The sequence below is a fragment of the Manihot esculenta genome, chromosome 15 (genome assembly GCF_001659605.2).
Source record: "Manihot esculenta cultivar AM560-2 chromosome 15, M.esculenta_v8, whole genome shotgun sequence".
NCBI classification, from domain to species: Eukaryota; Viridiplantae; Streptophyta; class Magnoliopsida; order Malpighiales; family Euphorbiaceae; genus Manihot; species Manihot esculenta.
In genome coordinates this window covers 8,915,000-8,930,922 of record NC_035175.2, presented here as the reverse complement: position 1 = coordinate 8,930,922, position 15,923 = coordinate 8,915,000, and the positions used below count along the sequence as shown (strand labels likewise).

At 33.7% G+C, this 15,923-nt stretch overlaps 3 protein-coding genes across 4 annotated transcripts; 2 read left to right on the top strand and 1 right to left on the bottom strand.

Annotated features, from left to right (window-relative positions):
- The first annotated feature begins 5,900 nt into the window (after positions 1-5,900).
- Positions 5,901-7,701, top strand: LOC110602748 (L-ascorbate oxidase homolog). Its single transcript, XM_021740344.1, has 3 exons — positions 5,901-6,139; positions 6,217-7,323; positions 7,401-7,701. Exons 1-3 carry the CDS (start codon positions 5,901-5,903, stop codon positions 7,699-7,701), a joined length of 1,647 nt encoding a protein of 548 aa, XP_021596036.1.
- A 2,920-nt stretch (positions 7,702-10,621) lies between these two features.
- Positions 10,622-12,499, top strand: LOC110602716 (L-ascorbate oxidase homolog). The gene is made up of 3 exons (XM_021740308.2): positions 10,622-10,884; positions 10,969-12,075; positions 12,165-12,499. The coding sequence occupies exons 1-3, from the start codon at positions 10,622-10,624 to the stop codon at positions 12,463-12,465; spliced, it is 1,671 nt and encodes a 556-aa protein (XP_021596000.1). The 3' UTR covers positions 12,466-12,499.
- Positions 12,500-13,249: 750 nt separating this feature from the next.
- On the bottom strand, positions 13,250-14,923 carry LOC110602697 (gibberellic acid methyltransferase 2). 2 transcript variants are annotated; one of them, XM_021740276.2, is made up of 3 exons: positions 14,142-14,923; positions 13,743-14,036; positions 13,250-13,643 (listed from the first exon to the last, which is right to left on the bottom strand). In XM_021740276.2, the coding sequence occupies exons 1-3, from the start codon at positions 14,664-14,666 to the stop codon at positions 13,281-13,283; spliced, it is 1,182 nt and encodes a 393-aa protein (XP_021595968.1). In that variant the 5' UTR covers positions 14,667-14,923; the 3' UTR covers positions 13,250-13,280. The 2 variants fall into 2 exon arrangements, with proteins under 2 accessions (XP_021595968.1, XP_043807447.1); XM_043951512.1 differs by having other exon boundaries at positions 13,398-13,674.
- Positions 14,924-15,923: the final 1,000 nt, after the last annotated feature.

Genomic DNA, 15,923 nt, shown 5'->3' with positions numbered 1-15,923 from the left:
CTTAGATGATGGTACCATTTCTCAACCAAACCTATAAGTGTTAATGGAAACACTCGGAACAATACAAAGTCTTTAACATCCTAAAAGTGTATAGTCATCCTGAAGATTGTCAAGTGACTTATGGGATCTGTTGTTCCGTCATACTTGTCTAAGCTAGACAGTTTGAACTTGGTTGTTAAGACTTTTGCTAAAATTTATTTCGAAAGAGACGAGGCCCCATCTAGGCCGAAATCCTCCTCTTGCTTTGTACAGCTTGTACTATTTTTCAATTGATGCATTTCGGAACTTTGTCTGATTCATCTTTAGACTCGGCCTTTCCTTTAGGCTACCTTTTGGCCGCTTCTGTTTGAACCCATTGGGGTGTCTATAGAGACTTCCTCCCTTCTTTCGGGTGTCATGTTTGATGCCTCCTCCCTAGTCTTATATTGTTCGAGAGTAGCCTGCAGTCTTTGAATGTAACGACCCAGAAACCGGACCGCTACCTGCGCTAGGATTCAAATCGACTTAAGGTCGCCGAAACCCGTAGCAAGCCTAACATACATCCTGTTATACCTGATGAAATCCCATATATGATCATACATTTTCATAAAAACTTAAACTTTTCATATACCAAGCTTGACCTGTACGTGCATCATAACTGTAAATATAAAAACCTCATACTAGAGCCCTCATCAAATGCTCTAGTAGGGTCCACATCTCATACATCAAGTTTGGTTCAACACATCTCATCATTAAAAATATTTACATAAAGATCATGTACAAAAGGGATTACAATCTATCAATAGGGCCAAGCATAATACTATCCATAATGCCTTACATGTCCACTACTAATCTATTACATAGCATATACCATCAACCTTGGTGACTTCCTGTGCTATCTCTAACCTGCAAACCTGGGGGTTAGGGGAAAGGGGTGAGCTACTAAAGCCCAGTGAGCAGAACCATAAAAAACAGTTTAATAAACGTATGCTTTCATTAAATGCGTCACATCACAAACAATTCACATCAAGGATGGACTTGTCACCAATAACCCTCTATATAATCCAATATGCCTGGCCCACAACGGGAGCTCCTCAGGACTTTCGCTTAACATAACATAACATATCCAACTGTGCCAGGGGCATAGTGCAGGCCACACCTGGTCTTTCTCTTACATATTGCCAGGGGCGTAGTGCATGCCACACTTAGACTTCCATATCATATCATAGCATAGCATATCGAGGGCTAATGGGTCATCCAATATCCATCTACATCAACAGCAAATTATGCAATGCATCATATTCGTGAATTCTAATGCAAACAACCTATTACATAACATGTTATGCGTGATGCATGAACATGCTCAAAAGTTTGATTGCTTAAAACAAGAGATTAGTTCAGTTCTACTCACCTCTGGCTAGTACTCAACTGACTCTGAAGCAGCTATCTCACTGCTGGTCTCCTCGGTTCCTCAGGTCCGATCCTACACAGGTGGACTTAAATGAGGGACCAAACATACTCTATTAAGACTCTAAACAACTCCCCAAAAACCCCCTAAAACATCACAAAACATGCATAGAAAACGAGCAAAGGAAGGCTGGACAGAGGACTTTCGGCGGTAGGTTCGGCGGCCGAAGGTCCCTACAGATTCGAAAGTCAGACACTTTCGGGGGCAAGGTTCGGCGGCCGAAAGCCTTCATAGACCCGAAAGTCACTAACCTTCGAGGGCAGGTTCGGCGGCCAAAACTCCCCTCCAGATCTAAAAGTCCAACTTTCGGGGGCGAGTTTAGGCGACCAAAACTGCCTCCTCTGGCAGGTTCGGCGGCCGAACCTGGGCCCTCCTGGGTGGCAGAACCCGATTCTGCCATTATGCCCCAAGCCACCAAAACTCCCACAACATGCATCCAACTATTCTAAAACATGCATAAACACATTTTCAAGCACATAGGGGCATAAAACTAGCCTAAACCCCAACAAACATCAACATAGCATCACATTTATCATTAAACTAACATAAACCCTAACATTTAGACCTACTCTAAACATGCATTAAACACCCTTAAAACCTCTTAAAACTTACTTAAAACATATAAAAAGGTATGGATCTACACTTACCTCTCGAAGATCGAAGGTAGACGTGACCCAAACTTGGAGATAAGGGGAAAACGAGCTCCGGAGGTCTCCAAGCTTCAAAACTTTGATCTTAACTTAAAATCTTCAAAACAAGGAAAAAACTTGTCCAGACTTGAAGGATTTGAAGGAAAAACATAAAATCGACCATGAAAGGGCGGAACCTCACCTATGCCTGAAGATGGAGAGAGAAAACTCGCCCATTTTCGGACAAAGAGTCTTTTATAGGTGGCTTGCCAGACCACCTTCGGGGGCCAAAAGAGCCTCCGCAACTCCACCATGTTCGACGGCCGAACCTGGACTTTTCCTCCATGGTATTTTCTTTCAAAACTCAATTTTCTTTCTTTGATTAAAACCATAAAAATATTAAAACATTTTATGAAAACCTTTATTTTCACCCTTCTAAGAGATTCCAACCTCGGAATTCCAGATTCCAACGAAGATTCCGCCGGAAGGTTGGAATTCAGGTGCCGAAGCTTAGCCGGATATTACATTGAATGTATTGGAGTATCTGTTTGTTGTTTAAATTATTGAGGTCTGTTTCATTAACCATAGTGGGCGTGTTTTGTCTATTGTTAAAGGTGGAAGCAATGATGATACCTTTGTTGGTAGCAATATTAGTAGTGGCTCAAGAACTACTGGCTATTTTGAGAATGAAAGGAGAGAGATATTTTTCTACGAGAGGAGGAATAGGAGATCGATCGTAATTCCAATGAATAGAGAGGATTCAATAGATTTCTCGGTAACGAAATATTGCAAGATTAGATTAATGACGTGATCGAAAGGAAGCTATGTTGTGATTGGCTTAGACATGAAAAAAAGAGAATGTGAGATAGTGGGTGCCCACAACAGCCACTCCAATACTCAAGTCAGTATATTGAAAAAGTGAGTGAATGAAATGAATTACTTAGAACTTTTGTGTGAGAAAATAGTGTACCTTTACTTATATGATTCTTCTCATTTTATATTGTAAGAAACTGAAGATAAATATAATATTTTTTAATTATCTGACAATGGTGCAATCGATTGCTTAATAAGAGATATTATCGGTTAATTGGTTAATAATTCTGTAATTATAAACATAATAGAGATATGCTGAACTGTGTTTACTAATGTTAATTTTGTATTGAGTCTCGCCTTATCGAGAGAAAAGTGAGTCTTGATAATGAACCGAGCGTTAAAATATCTGAATCTTTTTTCACTCAAATTTAACTGCTTTACTACGTTATTCTGTCTTGAAATAATAAATAACTCATTAATTATTTTAAACAATCGCTATATAGCATCACTTCCTTTAATTAAAATTAGTTTATTTAATAATAAAATAATAAGATACAAATAAAATAAATAACAGAATAATAATAAACGCGTTGTATTTATAGTACTGATAATATATCTCATAGTAGCTTATGGTTTAAAATATTATCTTTAGCGGTATCTTATGAAATAATTATTTAATAAAAATAAGTACATTTTAAACATAAAAAATATTAAATTTTTTTATAAAATTACTTTATTTTATTTTATTTTTAAATAAAATGATTATATTATCATAATTATACAAAATTTAATTATAAATTCATTAGGATATGGTACCTTTTAATTATAACTAATTGTGCGTCGCACATATTGAATTATATATATATATATATTATAAATTTAAATTATAATAAAAAAAATTTAACAAAGAGAAATTAAGAATAAATAATAATAATAATTTTAAAATTTAAACCTATTATATTTTTATGTTATTTTTTAAATAATTAATTAAATTTATTATTAAATTAATTAATATCTTATTATTATATTTAATAAATCAGTTGATGTTTTGATTTATCTTTAATAAAGAATAGATTATGGTGTTAATGTTTATAAATTTTATTCAAATTTATTAAAATTAATTGAGAAGTGAAATAAATGATTTATTACATAAATTTAATAATTATTTTCTTTTTTCATGTAGAAAATTTCAATATCTATTTTTTTTACAATTAATAATATAATGTTAATTTATGTATTATTAAAATTTAACGATATAATAAATTTGAATTCAAATAAATAATCATTTATTTAATTTTAAAGTTTTAAGTATTAATAAATTTAAATATTTTAATATTTTCTTAACTAAGATTAAAAATTAATTTAACAAATAAATTAAAATTATAAAATTATAAAAACAACAAAAAATATTTAAAAATATCATTATTATCCAAACTTATAATAGTTTTTTTAAAATTACTTATTTTACTGTTTAATTGTTTTTAGTATATTTTTTAAATTTCTTTTGTTTATTTCAATAAAATTTAAAATATAAATTCCTTTAAAAAAATAAAAATAAGTGCAAATAATTTTTACATATAAATATATTAATCCCTTTATTTATATTTATATTTATATCATCCATATAAATATTTTCTATAAATATAATTACATACAAATATACATAGAATTAGAATGTTAATGCACCTAAATTTATTAGAACTTCTATATATCTTTTTAATTTAAATAATAATATAAAATTTAAGTGCAAATAAGAATATAATTTTTAATTATTTAATTTTAATAAAATATTTTAACAGCCAATCAAAATTAGTTTTTCATTGTAATTATATTAAATTAAATAGATAATTTATATATCTTTTAAAATTTTTTAGCTAATTAAAATTAATATAAAAATAAAATTATCATCTATTTTAAAAATTAAAATTTAAAAAATAAAATTGTTAATAATTTAAATAATTAAATATTATTATAAATAATTTAAAATTTTGAAGGAATTATAGAAAATCCATTTGTTTTCCCTCAAACCATTTTTATATATAATATAGATTATATTTTTATAAATAAACAAGGATTAAGGAAAACATTATTCACAGAATTTTTTTGCGATGGTCAAAACTTTTTAATTAATTATGTATAATTAATAGTAAATATAATTAAAATGTTAAATTGAATTTAAAAAATAAAAAAATTTATAACATAAATAGTAAAATTTTATCTTGTTAATAAAATAGTTCAAATATTTATTTTTATAGTTTTGAGTCGAATTTATTAATAAATAATGTGGATTAGGATAAAGTAATTTCTTTCCATAGTCATTCTTTTTAGTAAATTTTATTAAGTTAAAGTCATTCTCAAACTAAATCTTGTATTTTCAAATGAAATATATACATTTTAATACGTTTTTGAAATATCATAAAAAATAATTAATTATTTTAAAATAAATTTAAAAATATATTCTACAAAAAATTATTACCCACATCTACAACTCAATTTACACGCTTAAATAATATAAAATTAATATGAAGTAAGATATATCATAATTTATAGATAAAATTTCCCTTATGAAATTAATATATTATTTTGTTTACTTAATTTTTGAATGACTTAGCCGATGAGGAGAAACTTGTGGGAAATAAAATGTTGAATGTTTGGAATGCAAGAAAATGAGAGAATTCGGATCCAAAGAATCTAATTAAGAGTTTCAAGGACAAAAGAGGTCTGAGGTCAATCACATAATAAAAATAGTACGAGTTTTTTCAGGAATAAAAACAGCAAGTGTGTGTGAGGAAGAGCGAAATGGAAGGAATGGTTACCATTTATCCATGGAAGAGGATCCCTTCCTATAAAATGCCAGGCGAAACAGCAGGTAGCTATGTAAGAACGCAGAAGAAGCCAAAGAATCTTCTTAAATATAGAAGAAGAACTCACTCGAAACATATTCCTATAAAAATTATCATACATAAAATAATATATATATATATATATATATATATTAATTATAAAGAAAGATGGGTGGGGTGATGTTAATTCTATTACTATTCCTCGCAATTCTGGAGGTTAAAGGTGAAGATCCTTACCTGTTTTTCACTTGGAATGTCACATATGGAACCCTCTCTCCTTTGGGAAAACCACAGCAAGTGATTCTCATCAACGATCAATTTCCAGGGCCTGTCATAAACTCCACAAGCAACAACAATGTTGTCGTCAATCTTTTCAATAATCTTGACGAGCCTTTTCTCTTGACATGGTATAATCTTTGGTTTCCTATTTTGTTTTTTCAGCATAGAATTTGGGATGTTTATATCTTGATTGAATTTATTGCAGGAGCGGCATCCAACAGAGGAAGAATTCTTGGCAGGAGGGTGTGCTTGGAACCAACTGCCCAATTCCCCCTGGAACTAACCACACTTATCATTTTCAAGTCAAGGACCAAATTGGGAGCTTTCTTTACTACCCAAGCACATCGATTCACAAAGCAAATGGTGGATTTGGTGGCCTTCATATCAACAGTCGTTTGCTCATTCCTGTCCCTTATGATGCTCCTGAGGATGACTTCACTGTCATTGTTAATGATTGGTACCTCAAGAGCCACAAAGATATCAGGAAGTCCTTGGACGCTGGAAAAACACTTGGTCAACCAGATGGAGTTCTCATCAATGGCAAAAACGCTAAGGGTGATGGCAAGGGTGAACCTCTCTTCACTATGAAACCTGACAAGACTTACAGATATAGAATCTGCAATGCTGGGCTGAAGACATCAATCAACTTCAGGATTCAAGGCCATTCAATGCAGCTTGTTGAAATTGAAGGCTCTCATGTGATGCAGAACGACTATGATTCACTTGATGTACATGTTGGCCAGTGCTATGCTGTACTTGTGACTGCTGACCAGCCTCCCAAGGACTATTATTTGGTGGCTTCCACTCGATTCTTAGAGAAAGTCCTCACTGGTAAGGGCATCGTTCGATATGCCAATGGCCAGGGACCACCATCACCAAAGCTCCCAGAAGCACCTGAAGGATGGGAATGGTCCCTAAATCAGTTCCGTTCCTTCCGATGGAATCTCACAGCCAGTGCTGCCAGGCCAAACCCTCAGGGCTCTTACCATTATGGATCCATCAACATCACCCGTACTATCAGACTCGTTAACTCACCAGGCGAAGTAGAAGGCAAACTTCGTTATGCCATCAACGGTGTTTCTCACACTAATCCAGAGACTCCACTCAAACTTGCTGAATATTTCGGAATTGCAGACAAGGTCTTCAAGTACGACACCATTCCTGACGATCCACCTGCTAAAATCGGTGAGATTGTGATAGAACCCAATGTCCTCAACATGACTTTCAGAAATTTTGTAGAAATTATCTTTGAGAATCATGAGGAAGCCATGCAATCATGGCATTTAGATGGGTATTCGTTTTTCACAGTCGCGTAAGTATACATATTTCAATTGATGAATGCCCATAATCGACTGGTAAATATAACTAACGAATTCAAATGATCAACAGATTGGAGCCTGGAACATGGGCACCTGAAAAGAGGAAGAACTACAATCTTCTCGATGCAGTTAGCAGGACAACAGTGCAAGTATTTCCAAAATCATGGGCAGCAATCTTCTTGACATTTGACAACGCTGGAATGTGGAACTTAAGATCTGAATTGTGGGAGAGGACTTACCTTGGACAACAGCTTTATGCAAGTGTTCTTTCTCCAGCACGCTCACTGAGAGATGAATATAATCTGCCTGACGACCAATTGCTATGTGGGTTGGTGAAGGGCTTGCCGAGGCCTAAACCTTACACCATTTGATTGAACTTGCACTTCCACCATATCTATGATCGGTAGAGATAGAGGCCGGAGGAGGAGGATTAATAGTTCTGACAAGATTTTCTGATTTGTGCAAGAACACGAGGTAGATGATAACACACAATAAGAGGGGTTGGGACAAAATTCAGTTGGCCGTTTCAACCCCTTTCAAAATGCCATTACACTTTTTTTTTCCCCTTTTATTCAATGAACTGAAATTACAATTTTCTTTGCTAATTTTCACTGTCAACTTATATCCATGGGAATAAGAAATTTATTTATTTTATATTATAAATTATAGCAGCTTTTTTTAAATATATAGCTACGCTCTAATTGAATTAATACTTTTTTTATTTTAATTTTTAAATCGTGAAAAATCAATTAAAACTCAATTGAAAAAATATAAATTTCTTTATGCACAAAACTATACTAATTAAAGATTAATTTCGTAATTGTATGGATTAAATTAAAATGTTTTTCTTTTGAATAAAAATATTTTTAAATGTAATCTATATGAAGATTAAAGACTTAAAACAAAACAAGTAAAATTGAATTGAAATCAAACCTATACGCATTGCACATCTTGAATACTTTTCAATAATCTTCGACATTCTTCGGAGGAAGGGAGAGCTTTCGTGAACCAAAGAGGTAGAGAGAATAGGTGAGGGGCCGGCCCTTCTGCCTTAATTAGGGCAGATCTTTCGTCTTTTTTTTTTTTTAAAAAAAAAAATTTGTTGGTTTTCTTTCATGCATGTGTGTCTTTAGGTGTGGTGGCTTTTGGTTTCAGTTTTGTTGTTTTTGGGTTGGGGCTCTCGCTTGGATGGCGTCATAAAAAATGCTCAAGACCAATGATAATCGGTGTCAGAGCATGCGTTTGGCTCTATAAAGTGGCTTTGTTGCTATACTAGATTGAAAATATCATGGATCTATCTTTGATTTCAGCGACTTTATTATTGAATATAGATACCTTAGTTCTGGTTTTCTGGGTTCGTGGTACCAGCACCAACGGTTGATTTTGAGCTCTCATTTGCGTTTCTGTTATATATGTTGTTCCCTAGAATGGTTATGGTCTTTGGATTTGTGGTACCAGCGATAATGGTCGACTTCGCACGATAACATTTGGTCTCTAGTTTGTAGGCTCTCTCATGATTGGCTCTGTGGGGGTTTCTGGCTGTTGCATATTGTTGTCCTCCTTGGTCTAGCGTGGAGCACTGGTCGCGGATGCTATTGATGATGCCATTTGAAGCAGTGCAATGGATAATTGATCGACGGCATGAGGCTTTCCTATCAGTTGCGGTGCATAGCCTGAGTTAGGCTGTGATTGGTTTTAGGCTGGGTTGGACTGTTTGTGATCTTTAGTTTGGAGCCTTATCTGTAAGCAATATGTTGGTTCCTTTTTCTATAGCCAGCTTTCTCCAGTTTTGAACCATAGCTTGTGTCTGTTCGTTTCAATATTTCCTTATATCATATTTTTAGGTAGGATGGCTAGGCAATCTAAATGCAATTGAGTTTTAATGATAAAAAATACTTTACAATAAATGTTAAAATGTTTTATGCAATTAATAATATTAAAGTCTTTTTAGCATATTCAATTAATATCATATTATAAACTATTCACTTAATAGTAAATTTATATTGTAAAATTAATATTAATTTTATTAACATGAAATTAAATAAATTAATAATATTATATTAAAATAATAAATATTAATTTTTTACACTAGAAATTTATTTTTTTAATATTTAATTAACTTATTCTCTTTATTTTTAAACTCCAACTAATATTATTTAATTTTTAGTAGACATTCATTTTCGAAATTAACCATCCAAAAATATTGTTAGCAAATTTGCATAATTGCATTAACTAAAATAGGGTTTTTTTTTTTTTTTTTTTTTTGATATAGAACTAAAATAGGGGTTTAAAAATTCATTCTGGATATACAGACATCGACACTAGTAGGTCTTTCTTTTTTTCTAAGGTCATCTTATATGTTTTGAAGAAAAGTTCGAATTTACCCTTAAATTTTTTTTTTTATATATATAACTTGAAAGGTTTTTTTTTTTAATTCTAAATTCTTTTATAATATATTTTAATTGAGTAACTAAACATGGTAGTTCCATTTAACATAATAATAATAATATTATTATTAGTATTAAAAATTAAATTTTTTTTTTTGAAATAGAGATTTGAGAATTGGATCTCTTAGATTTTTTTTTTTTTTTGAAATAGGGGGTGGGGGAGTCGAATCTTAGATCTCACAAGACTGCTAGGATGCACTTTCCACTAGGCTAAACCTTGGAGTGCTAATAATTAAATTATTTAAAATCAAATAATAACAATAATTAAAATATATGATAACATTTATTGAATAAATAATAATATTTTTAATTTTAGTTATGTGTCTAAATATTTAGAAAAAAAAGAATTTAATCAATTGGATCAAGTGGAATTAAAGTGTAATTGTATTTCTTTTCCTTTTAATTTTCAAAATATTAAAAAAAATTAATTTGATGGGAATAAATTAAATTAAAGTTTTTTTTATTTATTTATTTTTATTATAAAAATAGCGACTTAGTCTGGCATAGGAGAAAGGAGAGGAGACAGATCTTACATATGTAGCTATCAAGGCAAAAGAAGAGGTAAAAAATAGAAAATTTCTATTTCAGTAAATGCCTAAAAATTGTCATAAAACAGCAAAATTCATTACAACTCTGCGTAATATGCGGATGAATACTCAGTGGTTTGTATTTTGCGTTTGCAGCTATAAAAGGGGATAATAGAGATGGAAAACAAAATGTAGAAGAAGCTATACTTCTTCCATCAGGGTCGGTCACTTCAATTAGCTATTACCCTGAGAGGGAATATATTGGAAAGGGCTATATTATTATATATAATATATAAACACATAAAATCTATTAAAAAATGAAGAAGACGGCCGCCGGAGTGGTGGCGCTGATGCTAGTTTTATGCCTCTCGGCTGAGTTAATGGTGGGGGTCAGGGGTGAAGACCCTTACCTGTTTTTCACTTGGAATGTCACATATGGAACCTTGTCTCCTTTGGGAGTTTCACAGCAAGTGATTCTCATCAACGATCAATTTCCAGGGCCTGTCATAAACTCCACAAGCAACAACAACCTTGTCGTCAATGTCTTCAATAATCTTGATGAGCCTTTCCTTTTGACATGGTAAACTTCATGGGAATTTATCTTATTTTTCTCCAAGCTTTGATTCTTTTGTTGGTTCATATATTAGATATACTTTTGTTGCAGGAGCGGCATTCAACAGAGAAAGAACTCATGGCAAGAAGGAGTGCTTGGAACCAACTGCCCTATCCTCCCAGGAACCAACTACACCTATCGATTCCAAGTGAAAGACCAGATTGGGAGCTTTCTTTACTACCCAAGCACAGCTTTTCACAGGGCAAATGGTGGCTTTGGTGGCCTCCATATCAATAGCCGTTTGCTCATCCCTGTCCCTTATCCTGATCCTGAGGATGACTACACTGTCATTATCAATGATTGGTTCACCAAGAGCCACAAAACTCTCAGGAGTTTCCTGGATAATGGACGCTCCATTGGTAGGCCTGATGGTGTTCTAATCAATGGCAAGATTGCAAAGGGTGATGGTAAGGATGAACCTCTCTTCACCATGAAGCCTGGAAAGACATACAAGTACAGGATTTGTAATGCTGGGCTTAAGACATCCATCAACTTCAGGATCCAAGGCCACACAATGAAGCTTGTCGAGTTGGAGGGCTCTCATGTGATGCAAAACATCTACGAGTCCCTTGACGTGCATCTTGGCCAATGTTTGAGCGTGCTTGTAACAGCAAACCAGGAACCAAAAGACTACTATATGGTGGCTTCCACTCGATTCCTAAAGACTGTCCTCACAGGTAAAGGGATCATTCGATATACTAACGGCAAGGGACCAGCATCGCCTGAGCTCCCAGAGGCACCTGTAGGATGGGCTTGGTCTCTCAATCAATTTCGTTCCCTCCGGTGGAATCTCACAGCCAGTGCTGCCAGGCCAAATCCTCAGGGCTCCTACCATTATGGATCCATTAACATTACCCGTACTATCAAACTCGTTAACTCAGTAAGCAGGACAGGAGGCAAGCTTCGTTATGCCATCAATGGTGTTTCTCATACGAATCCCGAGACTCCACTCAAACTTGCTGAGTATTTCGGGATTGCAGACAAGGTTTTCAAGTATGACACAATTCAGGACAACCCACCTGCTACGATCGACAAGGTTGTGATACAACCCAATGTCCTAAACATGACCTTCCGTAACTTCGTGGAGATCATCTTTGAGAATCCTGAGAAAAGCATGCAATCATGGCACTTGGATGGCTACTCCTTCTTCGCAGTCGCGTAAGTACTATTTGAATTGATCAATTAACTCCATTAAAATTCCTGAACATAAACTCGACTGTTAAATAAATGAACTTTTGGATCAACAGTGTGGAGCCTGGAACATGGACGCCTGAGAAGAGAAAGAACTACAATCTACTTGATGCAGTGAGCAGGACCACAGTGCAGGTGTTTCCCAAATCGTGGGCAGCCATCTTATTAACATTTGACAATGCTGGAATGTGGAATCTAAGATCTGAGATTTGGGAGAGAACCTACCTGGGACAACAACTTTATGCAAGTGTTGTTTCTCCAGCACGATCTCTCAGGGATGAGTATAATATACCTGACAAAGCTTTGCTTTGTGGGCTCGTCAAAGATTTGCCAAAGCCCCCACCATACACCATTTAAACTTGCACATCATCGTCCTCCCCTGTGCCATACTTCCAACTCACTCCTCTCATCAAGTAGAGGTTTTTTATGTGCTAACCCTTTCCAATATATAAAACATATATATTTTGCCATTTTCATCATACATATATCATATTACTCTTATGATAGTCCATTCATCCAATAATCCATATGGCATGAGTTTGGGCACAACGATGATAAATTGAAAATCTCCCATTCACATGCAATAGTGAATATAAGTGATTGAATGGCAATATCAACAACTCAATTATTTATATAAATTTATATAAAATTACGTTATAAAAAAATTCATATTCATTAATTGAATTTTTTAGTCTTAAAAAACATATTAAAATATTCTAAACGTTTTATAAAGTTTAATAGCCAGTTGTATTAATTTTAACTGTTAAATATTATAAAAAAATTAATATAAAAGAACTAATTATTAAATTATTTATAAAAATAAAAAATTAACTAATAAATTTTTGTTAAATTATATAAATTAAATACTAAAATATTTAATGGTTAAATTTAACGAAAAAATTAATTAATAAATATTTTTAACACGTTAAAATATTTTAATATGTTTTTAAAAGTTTAATTTTTTTTATAATAATATAATGATTAAATAGTAAATTTTTTAAAATAAATTAACGTTTTTTATATTCCACATTTCTTCCAAATTTAACAATAGTTAAACTTTTTCCGGTTCAAATCTAACATAATCCTACAAGCTATAGGCTTGAAATATATGCAAATGTAATGAAATAGCAGCATAATGAGGTGGATGAAACTTTTGTGCATTATAGTACGTGTCACGTTCGGATGGCACACACAACAATAACACCATAATAACAGGTTTTATGGAGAAGAGCAATATCAGAAGAAACCCGATTTTGGAAGCGGATGAAGAGTTGATGAGAGAGATAGGGACCAAGGTGGGCCTCAGCAATGGGCCCTAGGGTGGCACGTACTAAGTTGGCTTTGGCTCTGCCGTAGGAAATGGGATCCCTCATCCATTGCTTTTGCTTCTCCAATGAATGCTCCACTATTCTGCTATATTCCATTCTTTCTATCTCAAACCCACCGCATCTCTTTATTGCCCTCTCCACCTCCGCCATGCTCCTCATGTACGCCGGAATGTTGAACCCATCTCTCGTCTCCTCGTCGATCAAGCCCTGCATTACGTCGCCAACGAAGCAAATTATTCTTTCTTTCCCCTCACCATATATAAAGAAACCCAAAAAGGAAATGTACTGTAATGTGATGTAATGTACTTCGTTTATTAAATCTTGCCAAGCTTGATCCAGGGAAGTGGTGAAGGGATGCTTGGCTCTGGAGTCTGGATCGCCCAGCTGGTTCTCAGGCTGCTGAGACGCAGGCCTCCCTCCCATCAGCAAAAACAGCATTCCTCCTTGCACCATTTCTTCTTTCCTGCAGCTCAAGAAATCCTCCAAGTCTTTCTCAGATTGTTTCGCATATGCTTCCACTACTTCCTTTTTTGCTCCATCAATCCACACTCTTCCTTTGTTCCAGGCTGCTGATGTTTTCTCCAAAACAGCGTCCGGTATCTGATTGCCATTCACTATTATATTATTATTTGGATTAATTTTATATGTCCAGAGAAAGCTAGTGCCAATGGAATAGTAAACAAAATTGCATGTATATGAGTTTACCTGAGAAAGCCAGTGTAAGGCACTTAAGCTAACGGCGACGTGAAGCTTCCCTCTAGGAAAGAGACGAGTGTAAAAAGATCCAGGCACCCCAGCAGCGTAGTACTGCTTCGTTTTCTTGTCAGCAATGTTGCTCAATGATCTAAACAAAGAGTTGAAATCATTGGAAGGGAGATCAGAAAAGAAGGCCTCGAATTCAGGCTCAAATCCGCAATGGTTAATGTATTGCTGTCTCAAAGCATCCACCACCATATCTATTGTAGCTAAAGTATTGTACCCAGTTGCACAACCCAAGTCTGCAATCCTTAGAGACTCAGCTTCGTCCTTGTTACTGAAGAAAACTTTCATGGATTGAATAGCTTTTAAAAGCAAAGGTCTACATAAGCTGATAGCAGATGCAGGCGCTTCTGAGTTTTTTGCATAGCTACTATCGTCGTCTCCGCCTTGCATACACAAGACTCTGTGAAGAGCTCCTCCTGTCTCCTTGGTAATGCAGCAGCTAGTGGGGTGCTCTTGGGATGAATCCATCTGCCTGGATTTCTTTGTATTCTCTCAAATTAACAGGGAGAGAATCAAGAATCGAGATCGGTGGGTTGCCCACATGGGAATCAACAGAAGCCAGCAGATGATAAAGATCCCACAAAGGCAACCAGAAACTAAAAGTAGGAGAGATTTCGGGAGTTTCCAGTTTCGTACGTCCAGACTGCCTCCCCTTTACGATTAATATCGTTAGTACTTTACAGCACAGGAATCATGGGGGGGCCGATCACACTTAATAATTTTATTCTCTTTCTTCAAAATTTTTTATTTAGTATATATAATATTAATCTTAAATTGATTATTATTTATCCAAAAAATATCTGAATCTCATTTAATTTTGTAAATTTTAATTTAATAATTTAGGTAGAATATAATTTAAACTGGTTTATTTATGTTTTAAAAATTTTAAAAATTAAATAATTTTTTAAAGTCCATTTAATATATAATATACGTATACATATGTTTATAAAAAATATATTAAATTATCTAATTAATTATCTATATAAGTATGATGTGACAAAAAAAATGAAAAAAGAAAAAGAAAAAGACATGACCGTGCAAATCAGCCCTAGCTAGGTCAAGAAGCATGAAAAAGCGTACATTAAAATTGTTCTTATTAGAGTTATGGAGATTTTAATTAGGATGAAAAAAATTATATGGTATTATATTGAAATTGAAAAATAACCGCTACAATAACAACAATATGAAATTTATGTTTACTCTTTTGCTTCATTTCTAATTTTTATAAAAAAAAAAAATCAAATCAAAATTCTTAAACAGGTTCAAATTAGAACCAAATCGAAAAAGTAACATGCATACATATACTTTTAGATATATTTAAAAAATGAGGATATTCTGCATTGGTTAATTTTGGTTCTAGCTTTTAATTAGAACCTTAATTGAATATCTAGATTTCGATATTCTGCACACAGATTCATTAATTAATAATGTAAAAAGTAAATAAATCGATCGATATACGTAAATGGAGACTAAAATTAACCTTTTCAGGGGAAAAAAAACTTTGAAAACTTGCAGAGACACATGGAATCAAAAGGGTTATTGATCTAATGACCACAGTCCAGGCAGAGCTATATGTTTATCTTTTGTGGGTCGCCATGTTATTGCTAAGAGGACCTCTCTCCAGAGGGGACCCAAAACTAAGAGCTTCCATTGATCAGCTTTGACATCAATTGGTTTGATGATGCATTATTGCCATGGAGAATTTTTTTTCAAGGAGAAAGGAGG

Coding starts and splice junctions, on each gene's coding strand:
- LOC110602748 (XM_021740344.1), top strand. CDS start 5,901: ATGGGTGGGGTGATGTTAATTCTATTACTATTCCTCGCAATTCTGGAG. Junction 6,140..6,216: donor GAGCCTTTTCTCTTGACATG/GTATAATCTTTG, acceptor AATTTATTGCAG/GAGCGGCATCCAACAGAGGA. Junction 7,324..7,400: donor TATTCGTTTTTCACAGTCGC/GTAAGTATACAT, acceptor AATGATCAACAG/ATTGGAGCCTGGAACATGGG.
- LOC110602716 (XM_021740308.2), top strand. CDS start 10,622: ATGAAGAAGACGGCCGCCGGAGTGGTGGCGCTGATGCTAGTTTTATGC. Junction 10,885..10,968: donor GAGCCTTTCCTTTTGACATG/GTAAACTTCATG, acceptor CTTTTGTTGCAG/GAGCGGCATTCAACAGAGAA. Junction 12,076..12,164: donor TACTCCTTCTTCGCAGTCGC/GTAAGTACTATT, acceptor TTGGATCAACAG/TGTGGAGCCTGGAACATGGA.
- LOC110602697 (XM_021740276.2), bottom strand. CDS start 14,666: ATGGATTCATCCCAAGAGCACCCCACTAGCTGCTGCATTACCAAGGAG. Junction 14,037..14,141: donor CCTTACACTGGCTTTCTCAG/GTAAACTCATAT, acceptor AATGGCAATCAG/ATACCGGACGCTGTTTTGGA. Junction 13,644..13,742: donor GGCAAGATTTAATAAACGAA/GTACATTACATC, acceptor GACGTAATGCAG/GGCTTGATCGACGAGGAGAC.